At 49.2% G+C, this 27,208-nt stretch overlaps 1 protein-coding gene across 1 annotated transcript; it reads left to right on the forward strand.

Moving 5' to 3' along the window:
- The first annotated feature begins 3,099 nt into the window (after positions 1 to 3,099).
- Positions 3,100 to 24,513, forward strand: LOC109882548 (meteorin-like protein). The gene is made up of 5 exons (XM_031821110.1): positions 3,100 to 3,517; positions 7,588 to 7,834; positions 9,783 to 9,945; positions 16,223 to 16,282; positions 23,353 to 24,513. Exons 1-5 carry the CDS (start codon positions 3,420 to 3,422, stop codon positions 23,679 to 23,681), a joined length of 897 nt encoding a protein of 298 aa, XP_031676970.1. The 5' UTR covers positions 3,100 to 3,419; the 3' UTR covers positions 23,682 to 24,513.
- Positions 24,514 to 27,208: the final 2,695 nt, after the last annotated feature.

Here is a 27,208-nt window from a genome sequence, read left to right on the forward strand (position 1 = left end):
GGTTACAACAGAACACTGATTAACTAGAGGCTTTATATCTAAATCACCAGGGTTACAACAGAACACTGATTCACTAGAGGCTTTATATCTAAATCACCAGGGTTACAACAGAACACTGATTCACTAGAGGCTTTATATCTAAATCACCAGGGTTACAACAGAACACTGGACCTCGATTTCAGCTCAAATCAAGAATGTTTTGAAAGTCTACAAAATGTAAATCTTGAAGTTGAGTTTTCAGAACTCCATGTTATTACTTTTTTGTTAGGTTTGTTTCAGTTTATTTTCAAACCCTAAAATTGGCAAATGTTGAAATCCTCAGAGAGAGAGTGTGGGTGTGTGTGTGTGTGCCCAACAGAGAAGTGTGCTCACAAGCGGGAAGGAAGGGGGGAGTTGAGAAGGAAGGAGAGAGGGAGGGGGAGGAAGGAATGTGTGTTCCATTATAGAAGGTTCTGTGGACAGCCGAAGCGTTCTGTCTGTCAGGGTGTTTGAGAAGAGCCAGGTGACAGCACGGATAACAGGAGATCTATAGCTCTGTGTGTGTTTGTGTCTCTGTCTCTTTGTGTGTCTCTCTGCGCGCGTGTGTGTCTCTCTGTGCTTGTGTGTCTCTCTCTCTGTGCGTGTGTGTCTCTCTCTCGCTCTGTGCAAGTATGTATGCGTCTGTGTGTGTGTGTTTGTGTCTCTGTCTCTGTGTGTCTCTCTGCGCGTGCGTGTGTCTCTGTGCTTGTGTGTCTCTTTCTCTGTGCGTGTGTGTCTCTCTCTCTCTCTCTCTCTCTCTCTCTCTCTCTCTCTCTCTCTCTCTCTCTCTCTCTCTCTCTCTCTCTCTGTGCAAGTATGTATGCGTCTGTGTGTGTGTGTGTGTACTCCGTGGGCCAGGTCAGGGGTCGTGGTGTGTAACTATTTAAGATGTTGGAGGACTCGGTGGGTCAAAGGTCACATCAGACCAGTCAGTCACTCCTCTTAAAGTAGGTTTAGGCTACATTCCCAAATTGCACCCTAGGTAGTGCACTACTTTTGACCAGGGTCTATAGATATTCTGTTTACTTGTATGCATTTCAGCGTTAATTTGCCAAGTCAAGTACAGCCTACAATGTAATACTTCTACATCTGTACTGCTGCTCTTTGGGGGTTTGAGGCTGGGTGTCTGAAGAGCAACAACTGCTAATGTTATACTTCTACATCTGTACTGCTGCTCTTTGGGGGTTTGAGGCTGGGTGTCTGTAGAGCAACAACTGCTAATGTTATACTTCTACATCTGTACTGCTGCTCTTTGGGGGTTTGAGGCTGGGTGTCTGTAGAGCAACAACTGCTAATGTTATACTTCTACATCTGTACTGCTGCTCTTTGGGGGTTTGAGGCTGGGTGTCTGTAAAGCAACAACTGCTGATGTTATACTTCTACATCTGTACTGCTGCTCTTTGGGGGTTTGAGGCTGGGTGTCTGTAAAGCAACAACTGCTGATGTTATACTTCTACATCTGTACTGCTGCTCTTTGGGGGTTTGAGGCTGGGTGTCTGTAAAGCAACAACTGCTGATGTTATACTTCTACATCTGTACTGCTGCTCTTTGGGGGTTTGAGGCTGGGTGTCTGTAAAGCAACAACTGCTGATGTTATACTTCTACATCTGTACTGCTGCTCTTTGGGGGTTTGAGGCTGGGTGTCTGTAAAGCAACAACTGCTGATGTTATACTTCTACATCTGTACTGCTGCTCTTTGGGGGTTTGAGGCTGGGTGTCTGTAAAGCAACAACTGCTGATGTTATACTTCTACATCTGTACTGCTGCTCTTTGGGGGTTTGAGGCTGGGTGTCTGTAGAGCAACAACTGCTGATGTAAAAAGGGCTTTATAAAATAACGTTGATAGATTGATTAACTACTACTGCTACATTTAGGACTCTGATTACAGCCTTTGAGCAGCTCTAGTCTTCAGGCATCTCTGACTTTAGTTAGTGTGTTATAGAGTGTTTATAGTGTGTTATAGAGTGTTTATAGTGTGTTATAGAGTGTTTATAGTGTGCTATGTGTTTTGAAGGAAGCCTAGTGGTTAGAGTGTTGGACTAGTAACTGAAAGGTTGCAAGATCAAATCCCTGCGCTGACAAGGTAAAACATCTGTTGTTCTGCCCCTGAACAAGGCAGTTAACCCACTGTTCCCCGGTAGGCTGTCATTGTAAATAAGAATTTGTTCTTAAACTGACTTGCCCAGTTAAATAAAGGATAAATCAAATAAAAATGGTGTTATAATTATGTTAAAATGTGTTTATAGCCATAATAGATCACAGACTATACATTTACTATACATGTTTAAAACCTTTCTATAGAGTTAGAGATAATAAAATATAAGTGTGTGTGTGTGTGTGTGTGTGTGTGTGTGTGTGTGTGTGGAGGTGGTACATGTTGATATTTCTCTAAATGTGTTATATTTCGGAAGCTGTCAGGGGGAGGGAATGTGACAAGTCGGTTACACGGTTGACGTTCTGACTGTTTTCTCACGGGAAAAGCGCCCCCAGAACCAAGGGGGCGTTTAGTGTGACTAGCTGTCGGGTCAGAACAGATGGAGAGCACAGGAATCTGCTTCGCTCATTGGTTTCCAGAATATAGACTTCTGGGCCCTCCAGTCTAGTCCTATGTCTATTACTAATAGGCTATTTAGTATACAAACAAATAAAGCAAACGCTTCTTACACGTATGAGCTATATTATCTCAAAACCGTTTAATTAAGATACACATTGTAGTCAATTACACTTGAGTTTATTGATCTGTATTACTCTAATATATCGGTGCAAGTGGTTACTGTTTCTCACCCGCGGGGTGAAGGTGTTTTGAATTTGTGCGTGTGCATATTTGTTTGTGAGTTAGTGGATATTTACTGCTCTGCAACACGACGCTGATGTAGGCTATCTTCAGACCTGCGCGTGCTGCCGTACTAATATTTATAAGAGCTATCGGGATGTGGCGCCAAGAACATCCGTGCATGTCCGCGTTAAGACGCACACACACACACACACACTGAGCGAGAGACCAAGAAGTTCGTCCGCTCGGGGCGTGGTTTGGAGCGTGTCACTCAAGCGGAGGAGTCAGCTGCTGGCACGAGTCTGGGCGGGGTGACGTGTGCGGAGCTGGAGCCCAGGCAGCAGCAGAAGTTCGTTATTAATGTCAGGACTTCCTCCTGTCTGTTAGTCACCAGTCTACTGCCGGAGGCTCCCAACGGTTTTACACGGATATTCCATCCTGTCGAAATGAAACGGAACTTTTACGGTACAAAACAGAACTGTTGATTCTAGTGGATCCGTAACCTTCTTTACCAGAGACCACGATGTGAATAAATAGTCACTTGCAGGATTTATTGGTGGATTTTTGTGGTTACTGAAAGGCGGGACGTGGTCTGACCATACTGGGGCGGAGGAGCGGTTGGTCAACCATGCTGTGGCCAGGTTTAGCGCACTGGGTAGCGGCTGTGTTTCTCTGTAGGGTCGCCTCGGCGCAGTACACCAGCGACCAGTGCAGCTGGAGAGGAAGGTAGGCTATACGTTTATTATTGTATGTGTGTTATTCGACAAGTTTGATTAACCCTTATAGGATGTAGACTATAAGCCTACAATCCTGTTGCCGAGCAACAATCTCTTTTGGTTAAGGAGTGTTGGGTAATAGTCTATGGCAGTGTTGCTATCGAACCAGTATAACCGGCTGATACATTCAGATGTTATGGAAACCCTCGTTTCCTCCCTGCACTTCCAGATGTTGCGCAATAATGTCCTGAACAGCGAGACCACAGCATATTTGCAGGTGCAAACAGGTTGGATAGATTAAGTCTAATGCATTTCATATTTTTTTGCAATAAACGGGGGGGAAGGGGGGGGGGGGTGAACCACTTGACACCCCCAGCCTCTGTGAGGGAGAGTGAGTGAGTGAGGGAGGGGGAGAGAGACGTCCTTCTTTATACAATAAGATTGTGTTTATACATGCGTTATGTAGTTTAGGCCTGATGGATTTGCATAGGGAACGTTTTTGTTTCTCCTGTCCTGTAGCCTATAGCGATGTGAGCTCCAATTGGCGGCGTGCCATAATATTCAAAGAAAACAAGATAACATATTTTGAACTGTTCCAGTTCAATATACCAAATCTCCGCGCGTGCGCCAAAAGGAGAGCTTGGGTTGGGCGCTTGGACCGTGGAGCCGTCAGAGGGGAAATGATATGTTTTCAGCGCTACACCTCGTGTCGAGTTCATACCTTACCTTTCACATACTCATAAAACGGTGTTCTAGGCTATTGTATATAGCATGGCACCCTCCAGATAGTGAGTGCGCAGCCACTCCTGTGTTTACAGTAAAATGAACAGATCCATATGGCCTGCCCTTTGATCCGTCGTTTTAAGACGCTGCGTAATAAAAATAACGACTGTGCGATGCTTTCTTGTTGCCGCGCCGCAGTGCGGTTTTCTTTTGAAGACATCAACTTCGTACAAGTTTATAATCTTTTAATGATCTTAAAGTGCGCGCATCCCAGATAACCGACCACATCCTCCTCCCCTGCGCTCCGGGTATTGGTCACATCGGGTCACAGTTTATCTCGAGAGAGAGACTCATGCTGTAATCAAGTTGCTCTTTAAACGACCTCTTAACTAAGTGATAAGGTATCATGCATAGGAAGTTAACTGTTAAATATGTTTGTGTGTTCATGTTTATGACCAACAACATTCTTCCTCAAACATCAAAATATATCCATAACAAGTTTCCTAACCTCTTCTATCCCCCTCTACCCTCTCCTCCTCCCCCATCATCATAACCTCTCCTCCTCCTCCTTCATCATCATAACCTCTCCTCCTCCTCTTTCATCATCATAACCTCTCCTCCTCCTCCCCCATCATCATAACCTCTCCTCCTCCTCCCCCATCATCATAACCTCTTCTCCTCCTCCTTCATCATCATAACCTCTCCTCCTCCTCCCCCATCATCATAACCTCTCCTCCTCCTCCCCCATCATCATAACCTCTCCTCCTCCTCCTCCCCCATCATCATAACCTCTCCTCCTCCTCCTCCCCCATCATCATAACCTCTCCTCCTCCTCCTCCCCCATCATCATAACCTCTCCTCCTCCTCCCCCATCATCATAACCTCTCCTCCTCCTCCCCCATCATCATAACCTCTCCTCCTCCTCCTTCATCATCATAACCTCTCCTCGTCCTCCTTCATCAAAAACCTTCTCCGCCTCCTCCTTCACCATCATAACCTCTCCTCCCCCATCATCATAACCTCTCCGCCTCCTCCCCATCATCATAACCTCTCCTCCCCCATCATCATAACCTCTCCTCCCCCATCATCATAACCTCTCCTCCTCCTCCTTCATCATCATGACCACTCCCCCTCCTTCATCATCATAACCTCTCCTTGTCCTCCTTCATCATCATAACCTCTCCTCCTCCTCCTCCTTCATCATAACCTCTCCTCCTCCTCCTTCATCATCATAACCTCTCCTCCTCCTCCTTCATCATCATAACCTCTCCTCCTCCTCCCCCATCATCATAACCTCTCCTCCTCCTCCCCCATCATCATAACCTCTCCTCCTCCTCCTTCATCATCATAACCACTCCCCCTCCTTCATCATCATAACCTCTCCTCCTCCCCCATCATCATAACCTCTCCTCCTCCTCCCCATCATCATAACCTCTCCTCCTCCCCATCATCATAACCTCTCCTCCTCCCCCATCATCATAACCTCTCCTCCTCCTCCCCCATCATCATAACCTCTCCTCCTCCTCCCCCATCATCATAACCTCTCCTCCTCCTCCCCATCATCATAACCTCTCCTCCTCCTCCCCATCATCATAACCTCTCCTCCTCCCCCATCATCATAACCTCTCCTCCTCCTCCCCCATCATCATAACCTCTCCTCCTCCCCATCATCATAACCTCTCCTCCTCCCCCATCATCATAACCTCTCCTCCTCCCCCATCATCATAACCTCTCCTCCTCCTCCCCATCATCATAACCTCTCCTCCTCCTCCCCCATCATCATAACCTCTCCTCCTCCTCCCCCATCATCATAACCTCTCCTCCTCCTCCCCATCATCATAACCTCTCCTCCTCCTCCCCATCATCATAACCTCTCCTCCTCCTCCCCCATCATCATAACCTCTCCTCATCCTCCCCCATCATCATAACCTCTCCTCCTCCTTCATCATCATAACCTCTCCTCCTCCTCCCCATCATCATAACCTCTCCTCCTCCTCCTCCCCATCATCATAACCTCTCCTCCTCCTCCTCCCCCATCATCATAACCTCTCCTCCTCCTCCTCCCCCATCATCATAACCTCTCCTCCTCCTCCCCCATCATCATAACCTCTCCTCCTCCTCCTCCCCATCATCATAACCTCTCCTCCTCCTCCTCCCCCATCATCATAACCTCTCCTCCTCCTCCCCCATCATCATAACCTCTCCTCCTCCTCCTCCCCCATCATCATAACCTCTCTGCCTCCTCCCCCATCATCATAACCCCTCCTCCCCATCATAACCCCTCCTCCTTCTCTGCCCCTTTACCCTCTCTCCTCCTCCTCCTTCATCATCATAACCACTCCTCCTCCCCATCATCATAACCTCTCCTCCTCCCCCATCATCATAACCTCTCCTCCTCCTCCCCATCATCATAACCTCTCCTCCTCCTCCCCCATCATCATAACCTCTCCTCCTCCTCCCCCATCATCATAACCTCTCCTCCTCCCCATCATCATAACCTCTCCTCCACCTCCCCATCATCATAACCTCTCCTCCTCCTCCCCATCATCATAACCTCTCCTCCTCCTCCTCCCCCATCATCATAACCTCTCCTCCTCCTCCCCCATCATCATAACCTCTCCTCCTCCTCCTCCCCCATCATCATAACCTCTCTGCCTCCTCCCCCATCATCATAACCCCTCCTCCTTCTCTGCCCCTTTACCCTCTCTCCTCCTCCTCCCCCATCATCATAACCTCTCCTCCTCCTCCCCATCATCATAACCTCTCCGCCTCCTCCCCATCATCATAACCTCTCCGCCTCCTCCCCATCATCATAACCCCTCCTCCTTCTCCGCCCCTTTACCCTCTCTCCTCCTCCTCCCCCATCATCATAAACTCTCCTCCTCCTCCCCCATCATCATAACCCTTCCCCTCCGCCTTGACCTCCCCTTTACCATCTCTCCTCCTCCTCCCCATCATCATAACCTCTCCTCCTCCTCCCCATCATCATAACCTCTCCTCCTCCTCCTCCCCCATCATCATAACCTCTCCTCCTCCTCCTCCCCATCATCATAACCTCTCCTCCTCCTCCTCCCCCATCATAATAACCTCTCCTCCTCCTCCCCCATCATAATAACCTCTCCTCCTCCTCCCCCATCATCATAACCTCTCCTCCTCCTCCCCCATCATCATAAACTCTCCTCCTCCTCCCCCATCATCATAACCTCTCCTCCTCCTCCCCATCATCATAACCTCTCTCCTCCTTCCGCAATACCTTAACTTCTTCTCTACCCTACTGTCCCCCTCTCCTCCTCCCTCTTCTTCTCTCATCCTCCCTCTCTCCCTCTCCCCTCTCTCTCTCCCTCTCTCCTCCCCCAGTGGTCTGACCCATGAGTCTCACTCCCGTGATGTGGAGCAGGTATACCTGCGTTGCTCCCAGGGCAGTCTAGAGTGGCTCTATCCTACTGGGGCCCTCATCGTCAACCTGCGGCCCAACACGGAGCCCACGTCTGGGGCTTCCCCCGGCCTGCACGCCTGCATCAAGCCCCAGACAGACTCCCGCGGATCACACCTCTACCTGGAGAGAGCTGGACAGCTCCGCCTGCTGATGTCTGAGACAGAGCAGGTAGATGGTCAGTTAGTCGGTCAATCAGTCTGTCTGGTGGTCAGTCATTCAGCCAGTCAGCATTCGGGCAGTCAGTCGGTCTGTTGGTCAGCATTCGGTCAGTCATTCAGCCAGTCAGCATTCGGTCAGTCGGTCAGTCATTCAGTCATTCAGCCAGTCGTCATTCAGTCATTCAGCCAGTCAGCATTCGGTCAGTCATTCAGCCAGTCAGCATTCGGTCAGTCAATCATCAATCAGTTGGTCTGTTGGTCAGTCAGTCAGTCAGTCATTCAGCCAGTCAGCATTCGGTCAGTCAATCAGTTGGTCTGTTGGTCAGTCGGCCGGTCAGTCATTCAGCCAGTCAGCATTCGGTCAGTCATTCAGCCAGTCAGCATTCGGTCAGTCATTCAGCCAGTCAGTCATTCAGCCAGTCAGCATTCGGTCAGTCATTCAGTCGGTCAGTCATTCAGTCAGTCACGTTTATTCATAAATCCCTTTTTCACATCAGAAGTTGTCACAGATATTTCATAGTAACCTGACTGAGAACAGCACAGATATTTCACAGTAACCTGACTGAGAACAGCGCAGATATTTCACAGTAACCTGACTGAGAACAGCACAGATATTTCACAGTAACCTGACTGAGAACAGCACAGAGCAGGTTTCATAGGCAGAAAACGCATGCTTAAGTTTAACCGCTGTAAATATAATTGTTGATATGTTCATAAAGTACTTGTGTGAAAATGATTATCTCAGTGTCATTACACCAGTACATTACACCAGTACATACATACACCAGTACATTACACCAGTACAGTACACCAGTACATACATACACCAGTACATTACACCAGTACATTACACCAGTACATTACACCAGTACATACATACACCAGTACATTACACCAGTACATACATACACCAGTACATTACACCAGTACATACATACACCAGTACATTACACCAGTACATACATACACCAGTACATTACACCAGTACATACATACACCAGTACAGTACACAAGTACATACATACACCAGTACATACATACACCAGTACATTACACCAGTACATTACACCAGTACATTACACCAGTACATACATACACCAGTACATTACACCAGTACATACATACACCAGTACATTACACCAGTACATACATACACCAGTACATTACACCAGTACATACATACACCAGTACAGTACACAAGTACATACATACACCAGTACATACATACACCAGTACATTACACCAGTACATTACACCAGTACATACATACACCAGTACATTACACCAGTACAGTACACAAGTACATACATTACACCAGTACATTACACCAGTACATACATACACCAGTACATTACACCAGTACATACATACACCAGTACATTACACCAGTACATTACACCAGTACATACATACACCAGTAACAGTACACAAGTACATACATACACCAGTACATTACACCAGTACATACATACACCAGTACATTACACCAGTACAGTACACACGTACATAATACACCAGTACATTACACCAGTACATACATACACCCAGTACATTACACCAGTACATACATACACCAGTACATTACACCAGTACAGTACACACGTACATACATTACACCAGTACATTACCCCAGTCCATACATATACACCAGTACATTACACCCAGTACATAATACACCAGTACATTACCCATACCAGTACATTACACCAGTACATTACACCAGTACATACATACACCAGTACATTACACCAGTACATTACACCAGTACATACATACACCAGTACATTACACCAGTACATACATACACCAGTACATTACACCAGTACATACATACACCAGTACATTACACCAGTACATTACACCAGTACATACATACACCAGTACATTACACCAGTACATACATACACCAGTACACACATACACCAGTACATATTTAATCATGTTTGTTATATTTCCAGGCGCATGGCAGGGTGCAGTGTTTCTCCCTGACAGAGGGGGCGCTGTTCATAGAGGCAGTGGGCCAGCAGGACATCAGCAAGAGGATCACAGTGTTTCAGTATGAACTGGTGGCCAGCCACGGACCTGGAGCTCACCTGTACCCACACCTCAACACTGGCACTGGTAAGAGACCAACACACACCTCAACACTGGACCTGGTAAGAGACCAACACACACACACACCTGAACACTGGACCTGGTGAGAGACCAACACACACACACACACCTCAACACTGGCACTGGTAAGAGACCAACACACACACACCTCAACACTGGACCTGGTAAGAGACCAACACACACACACACCTGAACACTGGACCTGGTGAGAGACCAACACACACACACACCTCAACACTGGCACTGGTAAGAGACCAACACACACACACACACACACACACACACACACACACACACACACACACACACACACACACACACACACACGCACACACACCTCAACACTGGACCTGATAAGAGACCAACACACACACACACACACACACACACACCTCAACACTGGACCTGATAAGAGACCAACACACACACACACACACACACACACACACACACACCTCAACACTGGACCTGATAAGAGACCAACACACACACACACACACACACACACACACACATCAACACTGGACCTGATAAGAGACCAACACACACACACACACACACACACACCTCAACACTGGACCTGATAAGAGACCAACACACACACACCTCAACACTGGACCTGGTAAGAGACCAACACACACACACACCTGAACACTGGACCTGGTGAGAGACCAACACACACACACACCTGAACACTGGACCTGGTAAGAGACCAACACACACACACACCTGAACACTAGACCTGGTAAGAGACCAACACACACACACACCTGAACACTGGACCTGGTAAGAGACCAACACACACACACCTCAACACTGGACCTGGTAAGAGACCAACACACACACACACCTGAACACTGGACCTGATGAGAGACCAACACACACACACACCTGAACACTGGACCTGGTAAGAGACCAACACACCCACACACCTGAACACTAGACCTGGTAAGAGACCAACACACACACACACCTGAACACTGGACCTGGTGAGAGACCAACACACACACACACCTCAACACTGGCACTGGTAAGAGACCAACACACACACACCTCAACACTGGACCTGGTAAGAGACCAACACACACACACACCTGAACACTGGACCTGGTGAGAGACCAACACACACACACACCTCAACACTGGCACTGGTAAGAGACCAACACACACACACACACACACACACACACACACACACACACACACACACACACACACACACGCACACACACCTCAACACTGGACCTGATAAGAGACCAACACACACACACACACACACACACACACACCTCAACACTGGACCTGATAAGAGACCAACACACACACACACACACACACACACACACACACACACCTCAACACTGGACCTGATAAGAGACCAACACACACACACCTCAACACTGGACCTGGTAAGAGACCAACACACACACACACCTGAACACTGGACCTGGTGAGAGACCAACACACACACACACCTGAACACTAGACCTGGTAAGAGACCAACACACACACACACCTGAACACTAGACCTGGTAAGAGACCAACACACACACACACCTGAACACTGGACCTGGTAAGAGACCAACACACACACACCTCAACACTGGACCTGGTAAGAGACCAACACACACACACACCTGAACACTGGACCTGGTGAGAGACCAACACACACACACACCTGAACACTGGACCTGGTAAGAGACCAACACACACACACACCTGAACACTAGACCTGGTAAGAGACCAACACACACACACACCTGAACACTGGACCTGGTGAGAGACCAACACACACACACACCTCAACACTGGCACTGGTAAGAGACCAACACACACACACCTCAACACTGGACCTGGTAAGAGACCAACACACACACACACCTGAACACTGGACCTGGTGAGAGACCAACACACACACACACCTCAACACTGGCACTGGTAAGAGACCAACACACACACACACACACACACACACACACACACACACACACACACACACACACACACACACACACACACACACACACACACGCACACACACCTCAACACTGGACCTGATAAGAGACCAACACACACACACACACACACACACACACACACACACACACACACCTCAACACTGGACCTGATAAGAGACCAACACACACACACACACACACACACACACATCAACACTGGACCTGATAAGAGACCAACACACACACACACACACACACACACACACCTCAACACTGGACCTGATAAGAGACCAACACACACACACCTCAACACTGGACCTGGTAAGAGACCAACACACACACACACCTGAACACTGGACCTGGTGAGAGACCAACACACACACACACCTGAACACTGGACCTGGTAAGAGACCAACACACACACACACCTGAACACTAGACCTGGTAAGAGACCAACACACACACACACCTGAACACTGGACCTGGTAAGAGACCAACACACACACACACCTGAACATTGGACCTGGTAAGAGGCCAACACACACATTCCATGGTAGAACCCAGGCGATAGAAACCCGTTCCCCAGATCAAGGGCTGTACAAAGTAACATGACAGATGGACAGAGTCAGTGACAGAGTCCAGAGAGAGGAGGAAGAATGAACCACTGGTTCTACTGACCCCTAGACACATTAAATAGGCCTTGTGTTAGCTGAAGAATGAACCACTGGTTCAACTGACCCCTAGACACATTAAATAGGCCTTGTGTTAGCTGAAGAAGGGGAGGCCGAGGTAGAAATGGGGGGGGGGGCGGGGCAGGAGATGACAGGAGTTAAACAGGGTGAAAGTCTGTCTAGCCTAATAAAGCAGTCTAGCCCAGACCCACACATCCACAGCCCTGCTGTCACTCAAGAGACAGACTGGACCAGACCAGAGACCCCCCTCCCTCTCTTAGTGCTGTCCTCTCTCACCCGTCTCCCTCCTCTCTCACCCGTCTCCCTCCTCTCTCTCCCATCTCCCTCCCCCCTCTCTTACTGCTGTCCTCTATCCCCCTCTCCTCTCACCCATCTCCCTCCTCTCTCACCCATCTCCCTCCTCTCTCTCCCATCTCCCTCCCCCCTCTCTTACTGCTGTCCTCTATCCCCCTCTCCTCTCACCCGTCTCCCTCCTCTCTCTCCCATCTCCCTCCCCCCTCTCTTACTGCTGTCCTCTATCCCCCTCTCCTCTCACCCGTCTCCCATCTTCCTCCCTCCTCTCTCTCTCGTCTCCCTCCCTCCCTCCTCTCTCTCTCGTCTCCCTCCCTCCTCTCTCTCGTCTCCCTCTCTGACATGTAAAAACAAGCAGGCTAATCAACAGGTCACACTGGGGTCAAGCCCAGGGGTCAGCCAATCATCATCCAGCTGTCAATCAGTGGTGTCTGCTGCAAGACAGGGAGAGGATATGATTGGTCAGATGGAGAATGGAGGGAGGGAGAGTGGGAGAGGGAGAAAGGTTTGTATCTGCCGAGTACAGGTATGGAGGGAGGGAGAAAGAGAGAGAGAGAGATATGTTTTGTATCTGCCTAGTACAGGTATGGAGGGAGGGAGAAAGAGAGAGAGAGAGAGAGAGATATGTTTTGTATCTGCCTAGTACAGGTATAGAGGGAGGGAGAAAGAGAGAGGGATGTTTTATATCTGCCTAGTACAGGTATAGAGGGAGGGAGGGAGAAAGAGAGAGGGATGTTTTATATCTGCCTAGTACAGGTATAGAGGGAGGGAGAAAGAGAGAGGGATGTTTTATATCTGCCTAGTACAGGTATAGAGGGAGGGAGAAAGAGAGAGAGATGTTTTATATCTGCCTAGTACAGGTATGCATCATAAAACCATTGACAGACAAAGAGAAAGACTGTGTGTGTTTAATAGTTGTTTTACTGGCAGACAGGGTCAAAGGTTACCACCCTGACTACCCTCTCCCACCTGTTGTTTCACTCTCTCTCACACACACACACACACACACACACACACACACACACACACACACACAAATCCTTCATCTTGTACCCTCCCCATAGACATCCATCTCATCCCTCCCTCTCTCCCTCCTCATTCCTCTCTCCCTCCTCATCCCTCCCTCCCTCCTCACCCCTTCCTCTCTCCCTTCTCACCCCTTCCTCTCTCCCTCCTCACCCCTTCCTCTCTCCCTCCTCATCCCTCCCTCTCTCCCTCCTCATTCCTCCCTTTCTCCCTCATTCCTCTCTCTCTTCCTCCTCATCCCTCCCTCTCTCCCTCCTCACCCCTCCCTCTCTCCCTCCTCATCCCTCCCTCTCTCCCTCCTCATCCCTCCCTCTCTCCCTCCTCATTCCTCCCTTTCTCCCTCATTCCTCTCTCTCTTCCTCCTCATCCCTCCCTCTCTCCCTCCTCATTCCTCCCTTTCTCCCTCATTCCTCTCTCTCTTCCTCCCCCTCTCTCGCCTCACCCCTCCCTCTCTACCCCAAATAGAGCTAGGGGGAACAACAAGGGGGTGAGAGAACCAGACTTCCCCCTCATCACCCCCTCTCACACCTCTCCCCTCTCTCAGGAAGTGAGGGATGGATGGGGGAGGGAAAGAGGGAGGAGAATATTAGTGGAGAGATACAGGACTAACTGACTCACACGCTCAGTCTTCTTTATATCTGATGCTAGTGTTGTACACGACCGGACAACCGTTTTAGAACGCCTACTAATTCAAGGGTTTTTCTTTATTTGTACTATTCTCTATATGGAAACATGTAGTAACCAAAAGAGTGTTAAACAAATCAAAATATATTTTATTATATTTTATTATAATAGCCACCCTTTGCCTTGATGACAGCTTTGCTCAAGTGCTATGATGAAACTGGGTCTCATGAGGACCGCCACAGGAAAGGAAGACCCAGAGTTACCTCTGCTGCAGAGGATCAGTTCATTAGAGCAACCAGCCTCAGAAATTGCAGCCCAAATAAATGCTTCACAGAGTTCAGGTAACAGACACATCTCAACATCAACTGTTCAGAGGAGACTACATGAATCAGGCCTTCATTGTTGAACTGCTACAAAGAAACCACTACTAAAGGACCCCAATAAGAAGAAGAGACTTGCTTGGGCCAAGAAACACGAGCAATGGACATTAGACCGGTGGAAATGTGTCCTTTGGTCTGGAGTCTAAATTGGAGATTTTTGGTTCCAACCGCCGTGTCTTTGTGAGACGCTGTGTGGGTGTATGGATGATCTCTGTTTGTGTATTTCACACCGTGAAGCATGGAGGAGGAGGTGTAATGGTGTGGGGGAATATTGCTGGTGACACTGTCTGAGATTCATTTAGAATTCAAGGCACACTTAACCAGCATGGCTACCACAGCATTCTGCAGCCATACTCCATCCCATCTGGTTTGGGCTTAGTGGAACTATCATTTGTTTTCAACAGGTCAATGACCCAACAAACCTCCAGGCTATTTCATAGTTTTGATGTCTTCACTATTATTCTACAATGGAGAAAATAGTAAAAATCAAGAAAAACCTTTGAATGAGTAGGTGTTCTAAAACGTTTGACCGGTAGTGTATACTGTATGGTGGGGTGTGTATGGTGGGGTGTGGTGGTGTATGATGGTGGGGTGTGTGGTGGTGTATGGTGGGGTGTGTATGGTGTATGGTGGGGTGTGGTGGTGTATGGTGGTGGGGTGTGGTGGTGTATGGTGGTGGGGTGTGTGGTGGTGTATGGTGGTGTGTATGGTGGGGTGTGGTGGTGTATGGTGGTGGGGTGTGTGGTGGTGTATGGTGGGGTGTGTATGGTGTGTGGTGGGGTATGGTGGTGGGGTGTATGGTGGTGTATGGTGGTGGGGTGTGAGGTGGTGTATGGTGGGGTGTGTATGGTGTGTGGTGGGGTGTATGGTGGTGTGTATGGTGGTGTATGGTGGTGGGGTGTGTGGTGGTGTATGGGGGTGTGTGGTGGGGTATGGTGGGGTATGGTGGTGTGTGTGGTGGTGGGGTATGGTGTGTGTGGTGGTGTGTGGGGGTGTGGTGGTGTATGGTGGTGTGTGGTGGTGTGTGGGGGTGGTGTGTGTGGTGGTGGTGTGTGGTGGGGTATGGTGTGTGTGGTGGTGTATGGTGGTGGGGTGTGTGGTGGTGTATGGTGGTGGTGTGTGTGGTGGTGTATGGTGTGTGGTGGTGTATGGTGTGTGGTGGGGTGTGTGATGGTGTATGGTGTGTGGTGGTGTATGGTGTGTGGTGGGGTGTGTGAGGGTGTATGGTGTGTGGTGGTGGTGTGTGGGGGTGTGGTGGTGTATGATGGTGTGTGGTGGTGTATGTGTCATATGTCTCATGCCTCTCTCTCAGCCTCCTGTACACCCTGCACAGATGACCAGATCCTGATGGCGGTATGCACCAGCGACTTTGGTAAGCACACACACAGGTTACGCACAACACCACAACACACACACACACAGGTACGCACAACACCACAACACACACACACACACAGGTACGCACAACACCACAACACACACACACACACAGGTTACGCACAACACCACAACACACACACACACATGTTACGCACAACACCACAACACACACACACACACACAGGTACGCACAACACCACAACACACACAGAACAATGTCCACCACCATCATTAAGTTTGCTGGCGACATGACGGTGGTAGGCCTGATCACCAACTACGATGAGACAGCCAATAAGGGAGGATGTCAGCTCCCCCCATTCACATTGACTGTAGGGGAGCAGGTGGAGAGAGGTTCACCTTCCTCTGTGTCCACATCACTGAGGAATTAACATGACACACACACACCACCTCCCCCCTCAGGAGGCCTGGGCCCTCAGATCCTCTAAATGTTCTACAGCTGCACCATTGAGAGCATCTCGACTGGCTGCATCTCCTTTTGGTATGGCAACTGCTTGGCATTCGACCGCAAGATGCTACAGAGGGTAGTGCGTATGTGGCAGTACCTCACCGGGGCCGAATTCACTGCCATCCAGGACCTCTATACCAGGCGGTGTCACAGGAAGGCCCTAAAAATGGTCAAAGACTCCAGGCGTCCAAGACATAGTCTGTTCTCTCTGCTACCGCACGGCAAGCTGTACAGATGCACCAAGACTAAGACTGTTCTCTCTGCTACCGCACTGCAAGCTGTACCGATCCACCAAGTCATAGACTGTTCTCTCTGCTACCGCACGGCAAGCTGTACCGATCCACCAAGTCATAGACTGTTCTCTCTGCTACCGCACTGCAAGCTGTACCGATCCACCAAGTCATAGACTGTTCTCTCTGCTACCGCACGGCAAGCTGTACCGATGCCCCAAGACATAGACTGTTCTCTCTGCTGCCGCACGGCAAGCTGTACCGATGCCCCAAGACATAGACTGTTCTCTCTGCTACCGCACTGCAAGCTGTACCGATCCACCAAGTCATAGACTGTTCTCTCTACTACCCCACGGCAAGCTGTACCCATGCCCCAAATCATAGACTGTTCTCTCTGCTACCGCACGGCAAGCTGTACCCATGCCCCAAATCATAGACTGTTCTCTCTACTACCGCACGGCAAGCTGTACCGATGCCCCAAGACATAGACTGTTCAAATCAAATCAAATCAAATCAAATTTATTTATATAGCCCTTCGTACATCAGCTGATATCTCAAAGTGCTGTACAGAAACCCAGCCTAAAACCCCAAACAGCAAGCAATGCAGGTGTAGAAGCACGGTGGCTAGGAAAAACTCCCTAGAAAGGCCAATACCTAGGAAGAAACCTAGAGAGGAACCAGGCTATGTGGGGTGGCCAGTCCTCTTCTGGCTGTGCCGGGTGGAGATTATAACAGAATATGGTCAAGATGTTCAATGTTCATAAATGACCAGCATGGTCGAATAATAATAAGGCAGAACAGTTGAAACTAGAGCAGCAGCACAGTCAGGTGGAAGTTGAAACTGGAGCAGCAGCATGGCCAGGTAGACTGGGGACAGCAAGGAGTCATCATGTCAGGTAGTCCTGGGGCATGGTCCTAGGGCTCAGGTCAGTTGAAACTGGAACAGCAGCATGGCCAGGTGGACTGGGGACAGCAAGGAGTCATCATGTCAGGTAGTCCTGGGGCATGGTCCTAGGGCTCAGGTCCTCCGAGAGAGAGAAAGAAAGAGAGAAGGAGAGAATTAGAGAACGCACACTTAGATTCACACAGGACACCGAATAGGACAGGAGAAGTACTCCAGATATAACAAACTGACCCCAGCCCCCCGACACATAAACTACTGCAGCATAAATACTGGAGGCTGAGACAGGAGGGGTCAGGAGACACTGTGGCCCCATCCGAGGACACCCCCGGACAGGGCCAAACAGGAAGGATATAACCCCACCCACTTTGCCAAAGCACAGCCCCCACACCACTAGAGGGATATCTTCAACCACCAGTCCTCTTCTGGCTGTGCCGGGTGGAGATTATAACAGACTGTTCTCTCTGCTACCGCACGGCAAGCTGTACCGATGCCCCAAGACATAGACTGTTCTCTCTGCTACCGCACGGCAAGCTGTACCGATGCCCCAAGACAGACTGTTCTCTCTGCTACCGCACGGCAAGCTGTACCGATGCCCCAAGACATAGACTGTTCTCTCTGCTACCGCACGGCAAGCTGTACCCGATGCCCCAAGACAGACTGTTCTCTCTACTACCGCACGGCAAGCTGTACCGATGCCCCAAGACAGACTGTTCTCTCTACTACCGCACGGCAAGCTGTACCGATGCCCCAAGACATAGACTTTTCTCTCTGCTACCGCACGGCAAGCTGTACCGATGCCCCAAGACATAGACTGTTCTCTCTGCTACCGCACGGCAAGCTGTACCCGATGCCCCAAGACATAGACTGTTCTCTCTGCTACCGCACGGCAAGCTGTACCGATGCCCCAAGACATAGACTGTTCTCTCTGCTACCGCACGGCAAGCTGTACCCGATGCCCCAAGACATAGACTGTTCTCTCTGCTACCGCACGGCAAGCTGTACCGATGCCCCAAGACATAGACTTTTCTCTCTGCTACCGCACGGCAAGCTGTACCGATGCCCCAAGACATAGACTGTTCCCTCTGCTACCCCACGGCAGGCTGTACCGATGCCCCAAATCATCGACTGTTCTCTCTGCTACCGCACAGCAAGCTGTACCGATGCCCCAAGACATAGACTGTTCTCTCTGCTACCGCACGGCAAGCTGTACCGATGCCCCAAGACATAGACTGTTCTCTCTGCTACCGCACGGCAAGCTGTACCGATGCCCCAAGACATAGACTGTTCTCTCTGCTACCGCACGGCAAGCTGTACCCATGCCCCAAATCATAGACTGTTCTCTCTACTACCGCACGGCAAGCTGTACCGATGCACCAAGACATAGACTGTTCTCTCTGCTACCGCACGGCAAGCTGTACCGATGCCCCAAATCATAGACTGTTCTCTCTACTACCGCACGGCAAGCTGTACCGATGCCCCAAGTCATAGACTGTTCTCTCTGCTACCGCACGGCAAGCTGTACCGATGCCCCAAGACATAGACTGTTCTCTCTGCTACTGCACGGCAAGCTGTACCGATGCCCCAAGACATAGACTGTTCTCTCTGCTACCGCACGGCAAGCTGTACTGATGCCCCAAGACATAGACTGTTCTCTCTGCTACCGCACGGCAAGCTGTACCGATGCCCCAAGACATAGACTGTTCTCTCTGCTACCGCACGGCAAGCTGTACCGATGCCCCAAGACATAGACTGTTCTCTCTGCTACTGCACGGCAAGCTGTACCGATGCTGTACCGAGTCTGGAACCAACAGGACCCTGCTTCTACCCCTAAGCCATTAGACTGAACAAGGCCGCTAAATAGTTAACCAATAACTCTCTGGAATATCTGCATTGAACCCCATTACACTCTAGATTCATCACATACACTGCTGCTACTGTTTATTACCTATCCTGTTCCCTAGTCACTTTATCTCTACCCATATGTACATATCTACCTCCATTACCTCGTACCCCTGCACATCGACTCAGTAATGGTACCCTGTGTGTACAGTCATGTTATCATAGACTCAGTACTGGTACCCTGTGTGTATAGTCATGTTATCATAGACTCAGTACTGGTACCCTGTGTGTATAGTCATGTTATCATAGACTCAGTACTGGTACCCTGTGTGTATAGTCATGTTATCATAGACTCAGTACTGGTACCCTGTGTGTATAGTCATGTTATCATAGACTCAGTACTGGTACCCTGTGTGTATAGTCATGTTATCATAGACTCAGTACTGGTACCCTGTGTGTATAGTCATGTTATCATAGACTCAGTACTGGTACCCTGTGTGTATAGTCATGTTATCATAGACTCAGTACTGGTACCCTGTGTGTATAGTCATGTTATCATAGACTCAGTACTGGTACCCTGTGTGTATAGTCATGTTATCATAGACTCAGTACTGGTACCCTGTGTGTATAGTCATGTTATCATAGACTCAGTACTGGTACCCTGTGTGTATAGTCATGTTATCATAGACTCAGTACTGGTACCCTGTGTGTATAGTCATGTTATCATAGACTCAGTACTGGTACCCTGTGTGTATAGTCATGTTATCATAGACTCAGTACTGGTACCCTGTGTGTATAGTCATGTTATCATAGACTCAGTACTGGTACCCTGTGTGTATAGTCATGTTATCATAGACTCAGTACTGGTACGGCAGACTCGACAGCCTTGGTTTCTCAAATGATTGCCTCGCCTGGTTCACCAACTACTTCTCTGATAGAGTTCAGTGTGTCAAGTCGGAGGGTCTGCTGTCCGGACCTCTGGCAGTCTCTATGGGGGTGCCACAGGGTTCAATTCTTGGACCGACTCTCTTCTCTGTATACATCAATGAGGTCGCTCTTGCTGCTGGTGAGTCCCTGATCCACCTCTACGCAGACGACACCATTCTGTATACTTCCGGCCCTTCTTTGGACACTGTGTTAACAACCCTCCAGGCAAGCTTCAATGCCATACAACTCTCCTTCCGTGGCCTCCAATTGCTCTTAAATACAAGTAAAACTAAATGCATGCTCTTCAACCGATCGCTACCTGCACCTACCCGCCTGTCCAACATCACTACTCTGGACGGCTCTGACTTAGAATACGTGGACAACTACAAATACTTAGGTGTCTGGTTAGACTGTAAACTCTCCTTCCAGACCCATATCAAACATCTCCAATCCAAAGTTAAATCTAGAATTGGCTTCCTATTTCGCAACAAAGCATCCTTCACTCATGCTGCCAAACATACCCTTGTAAAACTGACCATCCTACCAATCCTCGACTTTGGCGATGTCATTTACAAAATAGCCTCCAATACCCTACTCAACAAATTGGATGCAGTCTATCACAGTGCAATCCGTTTTATCACCAAAGCCCCATATACTACCCACCATTGCGACCTGTACGCTCTCGTTGGCTGGCCCTCGCTTCATACTCGTCGCCAAACCCACTGGCTCCATGTCATCTACAAGACCCTGCTAGGTAAAGTCCCCCCTTATCTCAGCTCGCTGGTCACCATAGCATCTCCCACCTGTAGCACACGCTCCAGCAGGTATATCTCTCTAGTCACCCCCAAGACCAATTCTTTCTTTGGCCGCCTCTCCTTCCAGTTCTCTGCTGCCAATGACTGGAACGAACTACAAAAATCTCTGAAACTGGAAACACCTATCTCCCTCACTAGCTTTAAGCACCAACTGTCAGAGCAGCTCACAGATTACTGCACCTGTACATAGCCCACCTATAATTTAGCCCAAACAACTACCTCTTTCCCAACTGTATTTAATTTTTATTTATTTATTTATTTTGCTCCTTTGCACCCCATTATTTTTTTATTTCTACTTTGCACATTCTTCCATTGCAAAACTACCATTCCAGTATTTTACTTGCTATATTGTATTTACTTTGCCATCATGGCCTTTTTTTGCCTTTACCTCCCTTCTCACCTCATTTGCTCACATTGTATATAGACTTGTTTATACTGCATTATTGACTGTATGTTTGTTTTTACTCCATGTGTAACTCTGTGTCGTTTTATCTGTCGAACTGCTTTGCTTTATCTTGGCCAGGTCGCAATTGTAAATGAGAACTTGTTCTCAACTTGCCTACCTGGTTAAATAAAGGTAAAATAAATAAATAAATAAAATCATAGACTCAGTACTGGTACCCTGTGTGTATAGTCATGTTATCATAGACTCAGTACTGGTACCCTGTGTGTATAGTCATGTTATCATAGACTCAGTACTGGTACCCTGTGTGTATAGTCATGTTATCATAGACTCAGTACTGGTACCCTGTGTGTATAGCCAAGTTACTCGTGTTATTTTTCTATTACTGTAAAATGTTTCTCTCTGCATTGTTGTGAAGGGCCCATCAGTCAGCATTTCACTGTTAGTCTCCACCTGTTGTTTCCCAAGCATGTGACAAATGGTATTTGATTTGATTTAGAACACAGCCACAAACAGCACCAGCTGTAAAGGACATGAACAACCCTTCTCATCACTCTCTCTTCCCCTCTCTCTCTCCCTCTCTCCTCCCCATATATCTCTCTCCCCCCTCTCCTCCTTCTCCTCCCCATATCTCTCTTCTCTCTCTCCTCCCCATATCTCTCTCCTCCCTCTCCCCCCTCTCCTCCCCATATCTCTCTCCCCCCTCTCCTCCCCATATCTCTCTCCTCTCTCTCCCCCCTCTCCTCCCCATATCTCTCTCCCCCCCTCTCCTCCCCATATCTCTTTCCTCCCTCTCCTCCCCATATCTCTCTCCTCCCCATATCTCTCTCCTCCCTCTTCCCCATATCTCTCTCCTCCCCATATCTCTTTCCTCCCTCTCCTCCCCATATCTCTCTCCTCACCATATCTCTCTCCTCTCTCTCCTCCCCATATCTCTCTCCTCCCTCTCCTCCCCATATCTCTCTCCTCCCTCTCCTCCCCATATCTCTCTCCTCCCCATATCTCTCTCCTCCCCATATCTCTCTCCTCCCTCTTCCCCATATCTCTCTCCTCCCCATATCTCTTTCCTCCCTCTCCTCCCCATATCTCTCTCCTCACCATATCTCTCTCCTCTCTCTCCTCCCCATATCTCTCTCCTCCCTCTCCTCCCCATATCTCTCTCCTCCCTCTCCTCCCCATATCTCTCTCCTCCCCATATCTCTCTCCTCCCCATATCTCATTCCTCCCTCTCCTCCCCATATCTCTTTCCTCCCTCTCCTCCCCATATCTCTTTCCTCACCATATCTCTCTCCTCTCTCTCCTCCCCATATCTCTCTCCTCCCTCTCCTCCCCATATCTCTCTCCTCCCTCTCCTCCCCATATCTCTCTCCTCCCCATATCTCTCTCCTCCCCATATCTCTCTCCTCCCTCTCCTCCCCATATATCTCTCTCCTCCCTATCTCCTCCCCATATCTCTCTCCCTCCCTCTTTCTCTCCAGCGGGTCGTGGCAGTATCCGTGGCGTTGACACGCCCTCGTCATCAGACCACTCCTCCGTTGCCGTGATGCTAAGCCGCCTGTTCCATCAGAAGAGCGGAGTGTTCTCTTGGGGCGGAGCCAGAGGAAAGGGGTGGTCCGGACGTCTGAACACGCCCCTGCGGTGCTGGCTGCAGCCGAGGGAGAAGGGGGAGTTCCTGTTCACGGGGGCAGTGCGGTTCGGAGAGGCGTGGCTTGGCTGCTCCCCGCACTACCGCCACTTTCTGAAGCTCTACCGGACCGCCCTGGAGACAGGAAGTAACCCCTGTCACATGAACATGGACACAGACTGAGGCACGCCCCTTCCGCCCAGGTGACAACCAATCAGGGAACAGGATTGGGAAACAAACTCAGCGAATCAGGGACATATCAGAGAGAGGGCTGGGTCGCTGGCTGGACTGACAGGGCCCTGATCCAATCAGAGGAGGGAGGTCGTAAAGGGGCGGAATCTTTGATATGCCTGAGAGGTGATTGGACGTGGTCCCAAGCCCTGCTAACCGATTGGCTGAAGCTCTTACAGTTGCCTAGCAGCAAGGATAGTTGGCCTGTGTCTGAACAGTTCTAAAGCCATCTGTCGTCATAGAATGTCTTAAGACGCTGGTGTCTGTGTGTGTGTGTGTGTCTGTGTGTGTGTGTGTGTGTGTGTGTGTGTGTGTGTGTGTGTGTGTGTGTGTGTGTGTGTGTGTGTCTGTGTGTGTGTGTGTGTTGGAAATAGATGTAAATATGATCATTGTTGTAATGAAAGTTTGTTTTGTGAAAAGCTTTATGTTTACAGGTTGTCTTCTGACAGAAGTGTATAATGGGTTCCTGCACAGCGTGTGTCTTCGCGTGTTTGTGTGTGTCTTAGCATGCTCTTGTGTGTCTTAGCGTGTTCGTGTGTGTCTTAGCGTACTCTTGTGTGTGTTTGTGTGTGCGCGCTAGGGAGTTTGTGAACGTGTATGTACTAGCCTGTGAATGTGTGTGTGCGCTAGCGTGTGTGGTTCTGCACTAGCTTGTGTGAAGGTGTGTGTGTGAAGGTGTGTGTGAAAGTGTGTGTGTGTGAACGTGTGTGTGTGCGACTGTGTTAAAGTACAATAGCACTCTGGCTCTCTGTTCTAGGGAATAAACTATCTTCCTGGAACAAGTCTTTATTTTACTGTGTCTAGATGTGTCTGTCACATTGGATTTATCGACAGTGTTTATAAGGTACTGTTTTGAAGTATCCTCATTTGTGTGTGTGTGTGTGCGAGCGTGTGTGTGTGTGCGAGCGTGTGTGTACTATCACAGTAAAGGGAGAGAGTGTGTGTATACAGTGCCTTGCGAAAGTATTCGGCCCCCTTTTGCCACATTTCAGGCTTCAAACATAAAGATATAAAACTGTATTTTTTTTGTGAAGAATCAACAACAAGTGGGACACAATCATGAAGTGGAACGACATTTATTGGATATTTCAAACTCTTTTAACAAATCAAAAACTGAAAAATTGGGCGGCCAAACCCTCTCCTACCCCGGCCAAACCCTTTCCTACCCCGGCCAAACCCTTTCCTACCCCGGCCAAACCCTCTCCTACCCCGGCCAAACCCTCTCCTACCCCGGCCAAACCCTCTCCTACCCCAGCCAAACCCTCTCCTACCCCAGCCAAACCCTCTCCTACCCCAGCCAAACCCTCTCCTACCCCGGCCAAACCCTCTCCTACCCCGGCCAAACCCTCTCCTACCCCGGCCAAACCCTCTCCTACCCCAGCAAAACCCTCTCCTACCCCAGCAAAACACTCTCCTACCCCAGCCAAACCCTCTCCTACCCCAGCCAAGCCCTCTCCTACCCCAGCCAAACACTCTCCTAATCCGGACAACGCTGGGCCAATTGTGCACCGCCCTATGGGACTCCCGATCACGGCCGGTTGTGATACAGCCCGGGATGGAACCCGGGTCTGTAGTGAGCCCCCTAGCACTGCGATGCAGTGCCTTAGACCGCTGCTCCACTCGGGAGGTTTATTAAGACAGGGAGAGAAGAAGGATGAACTCATAGTGTGTTTTAATGATAGGAGAGAAGAAGAGAGGAGGATGAAGTCATAGTGTGTTTTAATGATAGGAGAGAGGAGGGTGAACTCATAGTGGGTTTTAATGATAGGAGAGAAGAAGAGAGGAGGATGAAGTCATAGTGTGTTTTAATGATAGGAGAGAAGACGAGAGGAGGGTGAACTCGTAGTGGGTTTTAATGATAGACGAGAGGAGGGTGAACTTAGTGTGTTTTAATGATAGAAGAGAGGAGGGTGAACTCAGTGTGTTTTAATGATAGGAGAGAAGAAGAGAGGAGGGTGAACTCGTAGTGGGTTTTAATGATAGACGAGAGGAGGGTGAACTTAGTGTGTTTTAATGATATGAGAGAAGAGAGGAGGGTGAACTCAGTGTGTTTTAATGATAGGAGAGGAGGGTGAACTCAGTGTGTTTTAATGATAGGAGAGAAGAGAGGAGGGTGAACTCAGTGTGTTTTAATGATAGGAGAGGAGGGTGAACTCAGTGTGTTTTAATGATAGAAGAGAGGAGGGTGAATTTAGGACTTGGTGTGTGTGAATGTTTGTGTGTGTCTGGTGTGTGTGTGTGTGTGAATGTATGTGTGTGTGAATGTTTGTGTGTGTTTGCTGTGTGTGTGTGTGTGTCTAAAGACGTGCTCTGAAGGTTTAAGACAGGCTCCATCGACCTTAGAAGACTGTCTATATATAACCACCCTTTAAACACACACCATTCTAGACCTCTCTGACCCCCATCCCCCCTCCACATAACATCTGATCAGTGATCAGCTAACACTTTCTCTCCTCCTCCTGTTCTTCTGCCTGAAGAAAATTCTCCCTTTCACATGGAGGGACTGTAGAGAGAGGACATGGAGAGACCCTGGACGATTTGTTCCTTGTAGCCCTGGTTTTCTCCTGTCGAGAGTGAGTGTGTGTGTGTGTTTGTTTGTTTGTTTTGGGCTGTAGTCTGAGAAAGCCACACGCGTCCTACGCACCGCAAACAGGCTACACAGCAGAAACACAACCCGCCCTAGCAACACCCAACACCCCTAGGCAACCCCTTCTCGGCAACCATCCAACTTCTTTTGGCAACCCCTCTAATTCAGGAGACACACTTGCTCTCTACACAAGACATTAACCCTGCACCCCCCTGCACACACACACACTGACACACACACCCACACCCACACAGACACACACACACACACTTACGTCCGTCTGCTTTATATGTGTGTGTGTGTGTGTGTGTGTGTGTGTGCGTGTGTGTGGGTGTGTGTGTGTGTGTCTGTGCGTGTGTGTCTGTGCGTGCGTGCGTGCGTGTGTGTGTGTGTCTGTGCGCGTGTGTGTGTGTGTCTGTATGTGCGTGTGTGTGTGTCTGTGCGCGTGTGTGTCTGTGCGTGCGTGCGTGTGTGTGTGTGTCTGTGCGCGTGTGTGTGTGTGTCTGTATGTGCGTGCGTGCGTGCGTGTGTGTGTCTGTGCGCGTGTGTCTGTGTGTGTGTGTGTCTGTGCGCGTGTGTGTGTGTGTCTGTATGTGTGTGCGTGTGTGTCTGTGCGCGTGTGTCTGTGTGTGTGTGTGTCTGTGCGCGTGTGTGTGTGTGTCTGTATGTGTGCGTGTGTGTGTGTGTGTGTCTGTGCGCGTGTGTCTGTATGTGTGTGCGTGTGTGTGTGTGTGTGTCTGTGCGCGTGTGTCTGTGTGTGTGTGTGTCTGTATGTGTGTGTGTGTGTGTGTGTGTCTGTATGTGTGTGTGTGTGTGTGTGTGTGTGTGTGCGTGTGTGTGTGTTGCGGGGGCAGTTCAGGATGCAGTATGAGAGAGGGACAGCTGAGGAGCA

The sequence above is a fragment of the Oncorhynchus kisutch genome, unplaced genomic scaffold (genome assembly GCF_002021735.2).
Source record: "Oncorhynchus kisutch isolate 150728-3 unplaced genomic scaffold, Okis_V2 scaffold3858, whole genome shotgun sequence".
Lineage (NCBI taxonomy): Eukaryota > Metazoa > Chordata > Actinopteri > Salmoniformes > Salmonidae > Oncorhynchus > Oncorhynchus kisutch.

Bases quoted from the DNA above. Each gene is read 5' to 3' on its own strand.
- LOC109882548 (XM_031821110.1), top strand. From the start codon at position 3,420: ATGCTGTGGCCAGGTTTAGCGCACTGGGTAGCGGCTGTGTTTCTCTGT. The intron at 7,835-9,782 runs GTAGATGGTCAG...TTATATTTCCAG, and splicing joins TGATGTCTGAGACAGAGCAG to GCGCATGGCAGGGTGCAGTG. The intron at 16,283-23,352 runs GTAAGCACACAC...CTTTCTCTCCAG, and splicing joins GGTATGCACCAGCGACTTTG to CGGGTCGTGGCAGTATCCGT.